Below are 8,584 nucleotides of genomic sequence, written 5' to 3' on the forward strand. Positions count from 1 at the left end.
GGTGCCCAGCCCCATAGCTTCCCGGCACTGAGAGCTGAGCAGGCAAATTTGGATCAGAATAACCAAGTCCTGCTAACCACATTCACAAGGCGTTGGTAGAGAGGCCGACATGCACTGATCCGTGAGTTCATTCATTATTCGTCTGCTTCTGCCTTTTCTTTTTAAACTGAGGTATAACTTCCATGAAGTGCACAAATGTTAGGTGTATAGCTTGATAACTTTGGAAAATTTTTAAACATGCAGAGACACCTGTGAAACCACCACCTAGAACAAGATAGAACATTTCCCACAGCCCAGCAGGTTCCCCCATGCCATCTCCCAAAGCAGGTAACCACTATTCTTGGTCTTTCAATATTGTAAAAAACAAAAATTAAAACAATACCAAAGAGATTCTGCAGGGTGACAGGGTGTCTGGGGAAGCAGGAGGCTGATTGGAGGGTCCAACAGCATGCCGTGGTGTTGGAGAGTCAGGCCATTGAGAGGATACCTGAGCTGCCCCCACACACACTCTGGGGGCTGGGGTCCTGGCTGCTAAGTTCAGTGTTGACTCCCTCGAGCACGTTCTGGCTCTTTGCTTGAACAGGAGCATTATCAGGTTGGAGAACAGAAGAACACCTCTCTTTTGTCCAAACAGCTGAAAGGTTTCCATTCACTGGATTACAATCACGTTCCAGTCTAGTGTCCCTGAGATTATCCCCAAGTCACCTTGATTCTGAGATCTGGGTGTTCATGACCTTTTTCGTTACATATTTACAGCCTGTTCGTTCACTCTCACACATGACTACTCTTCCAGGAGAGGCTTGATGAGTTTAACTCTTGGTGGCAACTTTCTCCCTACTATTGGTTCCTCCAGACATATTGTCGATCTTGAATATGAGCTGCATTAACAACTGTGTTTTGGGGGTGGTGGGGTTACTTGTTTGGCTCTTACTGTGTGCTGGGCTCTTACTGTGTGTAACATTCCCTACAGTCCTTTAGGGAAGGTATTATTACCCCCGTTTCACAGATGAGGAAATAGTCTCAGAGTGATCTGGCAAACAGCCAAGGCCACAGAGCAGGTCCTTGTCAAGACCTGGAATCAAGGCAGTCTCGTCCAATCCAAGTGCCCACACTCTTTCTGTTACCTTGCAATGCCTTTCATTAATTAAAGCCACCCCTGGTGATTCGGCTCAGTGTCTGCCAACCAGCTCTCTGCCTTGCTTCATCCTCATTCATTTCTTCAAAGTTATTTGGCCACTAAATAATGAAACCTGAAAATACCACCTCCACGCTGCCTTTTTTTCTTTTTTTTAAGATTTTCATTCATTCTTTCTTTATTTGACAGACAGAGATCACAAGCAGGCAGAGAGGCAGGCAGAGACACAGAGAGGGGGAAGCAGGCTCCCCGCTGAGCAGAGAACCCGATGTAGGTCCCGATCCCAGGATCCTGTAATCATGACCTGAGCTGAAGGCAGAGGCTTTAACCCACTGAGCCACCCGCTGCCATATCCACGCTGCTTCTTACAAGGAGACACTGGACATGGGAAAATTCATTAGGAAGCTGTAAAGTTTTCAGGATCTGAGTGACAGCTGTGTCTCCTAGCTTGTCAGTTCACCCAAATTGCGTGCTTGGTTCGGTGTCAACGGGCTGGAGGACTCCTTGGAACCTCCGAGATTACAGAAAGGACCCATCGTGCTTTCCCTGGGGAAAGCCAAGTGCTTTCTCGTCTTGCTCTGCTCTCAGAGCTCAGTAACTACACAGGTTTCCCTTCAACATTCCTGTTTCTTGGCCATTGAAGTCACAGAGAGACATGTCCTCTTATATAAGCTGAGGAGAGAGGTGCCACGGTGGAACACATTTTCTTTGAAAAGCGTGGTTACATTAGGCTTTATTACATTATCAAGGGGAGGTCTAGGCAGTTGGCCCAGTGCCCAGCCTGGAGTAGTCACTCACGAAATATTTGTTGAATTGAATTAAACTAGAATTAGTTTAGCAGTGGACTGAGAGGGATATTTCTCTCTGGTAAACAACACATGCATGTCTTCTGAGACCCGTAGGGTATGAGAGTATCTGGAAACCGAAATAGAAAATACAAAGCTACTGAGTGGGCCTGCTATCCACGTAAAATGGGGAGGGAGGAGCAGATAAGACGCCGAATTAAGTCCTATCCATTCGCTTCAGGGTTTTAGGCAGATCCTCCTGATATATTCCGGGCTCAGCCCATCTGCCATGTTCTGTTTTGTTTTGTTTTTCAGAAAGTGAAAATGCATGTATTAGTTTCTGAGCGCTGCAGTAACGAACACAAATTGGGTGACAGTAGATTGAAAACAATAGAAATGTATTCACTCACAATTCTGGAGGAGAGAAGTCTGACACACGGGTGTTGGCAGGCTTGGTTCCTTCAGGGGGCTCTGAGGAAAAATGTTCTATCCCTTTCTCCCGGGCAGTGGTGGCTGCTGGCAATTCTGGGTGTTTCTTGGCTCTTAGACGCCCCATTCCAATCTCCGCCTGCATCTTCGCGTGGCCTTCCTGTCTGCATGTCTCTGTGTCCAAAAATTTCCCCTTTTATGAGGACATATTGGATTTAAGGCCGCCCTACCCCAGGATGACTTCATCTTCACTAATTACATCTACAAAGGCGCTCTTTCTAAATAAGGTCACATTCTGGGGTTTTTGAGGAGACGGTGTTTGACCGAGGACAACACATTACAAATGATGAAGCCCTTCCTGCTCCTGGTTCTGTAGGACTGACGTTTCTGTACGTGCGGCCACAACAAACCAGCCAACAGACACCTTGAGGATCTTGTGCTCAATGAAAGAGGCCATTTACCAAGAGACAAACACTGCATGATTCTATTTACGTGAGGTATCGAGAATAGTCAAAGTCACAGAGACAGAAAGCAGAACGGTGGTTGCCTGAGGCCTGGGAAAGGTGGATGAGGAGTTGTAATTTCAGGGCTGTAGAGCTTCAGTTTTGCAAGATAAAACGAGTTTTGAACATGCTCAACACTAGCTAACTGACCCTTGAAAATGATTCAAGTGGTAAATTTTAATGATACATGTATTTTACTGCAATTAGACTTTAAAGGAAACTTTTTTTTTTTTTTTTTTTTTTTTTTTTGGATCATTCATGGCCTACCCTGGAAACCCAATGCTTTTTATAACATTGTTTTGTTTTGTATTAAGGAAAGTACATTCCGAGTTCCAAGGAATTTTTGCAGTGAGAATCGTTCGTGGTTGCCTGCCTGTCTGTACTTCACTTGATTCTGTCTGTCTGCTTCTTTTCTCATGCCGTTAGCTATAACCTGGGCAGTGGCGTGGCATCCATCATGGTCAATGGCTCCTTCAGTGATGGCCGGTGGCACCGTGTCAAGGCTGTCAGGTGAGTCCCCACCACAGGGGGAGATGGAGCCAGAGCTTACCAAGAAGTGAATGTCTTATCCACGTTCCCGTGGCCCCAAAGTCCTGTTCCCCAACCTTGCCTGGCATCCTGCTGCTTCTGTCCCAGGTCATTTGGGCAGCTGTTCCTAACTTCCTCGTTGCTTTTCCCTAACATTGACAGGCCAGAGAGCCTGAGCTCCCAAGTCTATGCTCAACAGAGACCTTCCAGAGAAAGAACTTTTTTGATGGCTCAACTGGAAGAGCGCTTCGCTTTCTCCTGAGACCTAGGTCTCTAGTGGGATAAGATCTCAGGGCCTGTGGACTTTGAGGAAGTCCATAATCTTCAAATCTTACTGTGTGGGCAACTGCCCACTTTTTTTTTTGGACATCACATTACCCGAGCTTTAGAGGCTGTGCCTTGCCCCAATTACACATCTCCCCCCTCACAGAGGTCACTACCCTGACTTCTGATTAACTTCGGGTGAATCATTCCTTTAAAATTAGTTTTACTACCTCTGTCCATATTCTTAACAGTATATTCTGAGAAACCAAAGAGCAGGCCCAAACTTAGCTCTGTAAGAAAATGTCAGTGGTGCCATGTTAGAGGAAGGTTCCAGGAACTGAGCTGAATAGAGTCTGTGGTTCAGGTTCCCTGAGCATTTGCCATAACCCTTCGTGGGGGGACCTGTGGGGGAGGTTGTAAGCGAGGCTGGGGAACCATAGGGCTGCCGTGGTCAGTTTCCACCTCAGCTCACGTATAGGCTGTGGTCAGAGTAACCTCACTCTCCTGTCTATCACTTACTACCTTAGAAGTTGATACCATGTTATTTTCAAACCTAAGATGCCACCAATTATAAGACATAATGGCCTCATTTCAGAGATATATTAAAATGAAAAATTCTTAGATGAAATAAAGTGGGCGGGGATGGAATTTTTTGGAGTAATGGTGAGGGGGGTGTGAAAGGCAGGTCAGGCAATGCAAGCTGTTGGGGGCATTGCCCCTCATGGCATTCAGGTATGAGATTCTAGAAAAGCCTATCCGAAGTGGGGAGGCAGTGTACGGTCCCAAGGGTGAGGCAGAACAGAATTCTCTCTACAGCTCATTACTAGAAGAGTTGTTACCAAGACACGAGGCCTGGCCAGCCAGATTTCTATTATTGGGTCTCCCCAAAAAAGGGTAGGGCCAGGAAATTCTGGAAGGTGAATGAGGAGCTAAAAATGGGAAGATTGGTTTTAAAAACTTTACTTAATTTATCTGAGGAGTTAGAACCCAAGCCCCTTTTCTGCCTCATCTAGCCGGTACACTGCCCTTCCTACCCAGCAGAAAATAATGAAAGGCAGTTCCCTGGAGAAAGAGAAATAAGGTTCTGAGCTGGTGACACTAGCCAGCCATAACTAAATACTAAACACTGGGCCACTGTGTGAAGCTGGGGACTGTGTGCAAGCTCACATGTTGAATATTAAGAACTCCACAACCCCATAATTCTGCCCCCAGTGAGATTCCAGAATGCTAGGAGCCAGGCCTATCCCCCCAGCAAGGAAAGTAGAAAGTTCACGTGTCCCCCAGGAAAATGGTTGAGCAGATCCCAGCACATGAAGCCCCACCCAGTCAGCAGAACCCATCCTGCACATAGAGCTTCTAACCTGCTTTGTAGTACTTTTTTACCTTTTTAAAGATTTTATTTATTTTAGAAAGAGAGTGTGCAGGCAAGTCGGAGGAGGGGCAGAGGTGGGGGGTAGTGAGTCTCAATGGATGCCCTGCTGAGTGCAGAGTCTCAACCCTGAGATCAGGACCTGAGCCAAAATCAAGAGTTGGATGCTTAACCACTGAATCCCCCAGACCCCCAGTGCCTTTTCTCTTCACTTAACTGTGAAGTAGGTGTCAGGAGTCACTAGGCATTTGAAAAAGTCTCTGATGTAAAAGACGGATATCAGAACAAGTCAACATAACAAAGCAATTTGATGGAGACAGAGACTTGAATGAAAAAATGATAAAACATATTACTATTGTCAGAGAGATAAGAGAGGCTAGTGATCCAAGAAACAGGAACAGTTTGTTGTAAAATAAGAATATTAGAAGATCAGTAATGAACTCCTAAAAAAAAGAAAAAGTGTGCAGCCTGGGTTGGTACAGCCCACCAAGAGCTGTACAAACAGAGGTGATTTTTTGAAGAAGGTCCCTGGGACTAGATAGTTTTAGAAACCAGCTTAGAAAATGGCAAAGCCCTCGTCACATATAAACACTTCTACTCTACTGTACCAGAGTCACTTTTGGGTGACTCTCTGGGTTCTTTAGAAACTTCTTAGCCAGTCTGTGTCCTTTCAGAGAGTAATCCTCTCTACCTACAAAACCTCCTTCATTGGCTTCCCATGAAGCTTAGAGTAGTGTTCGAACTCACCATGTGTCCCCATGTCCCCACCACACCTCCCCTTATGGTTCTGTTCTTTGGCTCCCTTCAGGAGAAATGTTCTTCACCATCCGCTTCTGGCCTCTCTCCTCCCACCCCCAGAATTCTCTATGCCCAACCTGCACTAGCCCCATCTTTTCTCTCTTTGGCATCGCCACTTCCTGTTTGCCTTACCCTCCTCCTTCACCTGACCACCCCAGCCTTCGAAGCTCACCTCAGACGGAGTCTCCTCTGAAGCTTCCCCTGACCCTCTCTCCTCCTCCTGCGTTCCACAGCATCCTGGCATTCCTCTGCTGTGGAGCCATGACAAAGTGTTGTCATGTACACTTTGAATATTTTTTGTTTACCTCAGGAAACCCTAAACTCCTGAGGGCCAGGAATTTTTTTTTTTCTCTCATTCTTTACGCCTCCATCATTTAGCCTAGTGTCTGGCACAGAGGAGATGGACTTGAATAGAGTTTTATTGAAATGAATGACTAATTGAACGAAGCTCCAAAAATGGTGTTTCTACAGGGATGGCCAATCCGGAAAGATAACCGTGGATGACTATGGAGCCAGAACAGGCAAATCGCCCGGCATGATGAGGCAGCTGAACATCAACGGCGCTCTGTATGTGGGTAAGTGACCTCTGACCAAATCTAAATTACGCCCCGGTCTTCTTGGTAGGCCGCCATTTGTCATGGTGGGGTTCCCCCAAAGAGGTGCACGTCACTGGATCAAACACTTGGAAATTGGGAAGCTTGCCAGATGTTCTGTTCTTCTATTTTCTGAACTTTTGACTCATGGCTGAGGGGGCAGGAAGCACTTGGCCGATGTTGTGCTTTGGGCTGGTCCACCAGGAAAACCGTGCTTTTCTTGTTTATAGAACGAGAACCTGCCCGATATAGCCCCGAGAATTCCCTCTGAGGAAGGAGGATCCTTCTTGCTCCCTCTCCAAATCAGAATGAGTAGTGCTTCTGTAAATAGTTGAGAAACCGCTACTGCAGACACAGAAACACGAAAATAGATCTCTACCCCAATGATATTTCCTAAAAGTGAACTTAAATTGAAAGCTTTCAGTATCAGTGTGTTTCCTTCGGGCTGAGATGACATCACCTTTACATTCTGTTGCCGTCACACAACATTTCAAAATTTACCAGGTCCTGTTTGGCTTGACCTGAGTCCGTTGGGTCAGCGGGCCTGCGTGAGGCGGGTATTAATAGCCCCTGGTTGGTTGTCAGGTTGACACAAGTCTGTCTGCTCCTTCAAGGGTTACTGTTCGTTAGACGGATGCTCTGCACTGAGCAGCTGGAGGCACTTACAGCCTTCACTCACCCGGTCAGCCGAGGGACATCTTGGTCAGTAAATACTCCAGCTTCCTAGCGAGACCTGCTCCCCTCTGGCTCACCCCATCGCCCTCTTGCTTCCCGGCAGGTGGGATGAAGGAAATCGCTCTGCACACTAACAGGCAATACATGCGGGGCCTCGTGGGCTGCATTTCTCATTTCACCCTATCTACCGATTACCACGTTTCCCTCGTGGAAGACGCCATGGATGGAAAAAACATCAACACCTGTGGAGCCAAGTAACACTGCTGGCCTTGCCCAAGGGACACAGCCTTCTGTGCTGAGAATCCCTGAGGCCCTGAGACCCTGCCTGATGCCAGCCACAGCGGCACGGGGACCAGGTGTGTGTCTTCTCATCAAGGAGAAGGTACCCCCTGATGAGAGACTAGAACGGAGACAGGAGTCCCTGTGTGGCCTTTCCTGTGGACACTCTGGGGGCCAAACCCAACAGAATCCTCTGTGTAGGAAGCGTCGAACTTTGTCCATTGAATGTGTAGCAGCTGCCAGAGATCACACATCAATGCAAATTCCAGAGCCTTCTGCTGTAGCTCAATGACTGTGTTGTGATTCATGGTGCATATAAAAAGAAAGAAAAAAAAATAGAGACCCACAGGGCAGTATTAAAATACTTCCCTCCTTTCCTGATTCATGACAGCAGAATGACTATTTGACCTCGAACTTTTGAATTGCTCACCTTGGCCCTCGAATGAGTAGGATTAATCCCTTCCAGTCCTCAGTGGCTGGGTCAGTGTGCTCTGACTATTCCATGAGAATCAGGAGGAGGGGAGCCTAGGCACGGAGTCCCAGTTATCATGCTGCCCTCCACCGAAGTTTACCTTTAGTGGGAGACTCCCTACTTTTTATAATGCAAGTCGAAGACAATGGGGCACCATGATTTTGTAGCTGTCTTTTTGTATGTGTATATTTTTATAGCTGCAAATTATCCACACAGTATACTTTTCCAAGTTTGTGCGGACAACACTGAATTCTTTGCACACTTCCTAAAGATATGCCCCCCGGAGGGACTTGTTTGGGCCCCTCGTGGCATCAGTCAGAGTCGGATAGTAAACTTGCGGGGGCAGCTTGGGGAAGCCGACTCTTCTCTTGCAGTAAATGTGGACGACTCAAGGAGATGAACATGAAGCTTCCAAAAAAAGCAGATCAGCAGGCACATGGGTTACAGAGTGGGGGGCCACTGTCTTTTTTGCTTTAAGAGAGGGGGAACGTCTATATTGAACCTAAATAAAGGAGATGAAGAAGGCTAGAACTCATGTGTTCAGTGTTTTGTTCATTTGGGGGAGTTGTTACTGATGCTTGCAGAAGCCGTGTCCACAGGTGGACACCAATACAATTAGGAACTCTAGACACGATCCCTGCGAGTGGCATCTCACAGTTGGTGGGTCTGAGGCTGTTCTGGGGCAGGGGTGTCCTCAGCGTGGTCTGAGCGTCTGGGCAAGAACCCAGGAAGCGGGCTGCTGGCTCTGAGCCCT

General features: G+C 47.1%; 1 protein-coding gene across 3 annotated transcripts in view; it reads left to right on the forward strand.

The window, feature by feature from the left end:
- The window catches only part of EGFLAM (EGF like, fibronectin type III and laminin G domains), a 185,575-nt gene extending 177,214 nt beyond the window's left edge, over positions 1-8,361 (forward strand). For all 3 annotated transcript variants that reach the window (XM_059173831.1, XM_059173830.1, XM_059173832.1), the window contains 3 exons: positions 3,279-3,362; positions 6,283-6,386; positions 7,183-8,361. In XM_059173831.1, coding sequence (XP_059029814.1) covers positions 3,279-3,362; positions 6,283-6,386; positions 7,183-7,337 — 343 coding nt within the window. In that variant the 3' untranslated portion in view covers positions 7,338-8,361. The remainder of the gene's footprint in view (positions 1-3,278; positions 3,363-6,282; positions 6,387-7,182) is intronic.
- Positions 8,362-8,584: the final 223 nt, after the last annotated feature.

This window comes from Mustela lutreola, chromosome 5 (assembly GCF_030435805.1).
Source record: "Mustela lutreola isolate mMusLut2 chromosome 5, mMusLut2.pri, whole genome shotgun sequence".
Classification (NCBI taxonomy): Eukaryota; Metazoa; Chordata; class Mammalia; order Carnivora; family Mustelidae; genus Mustela; species Mustela lutreola.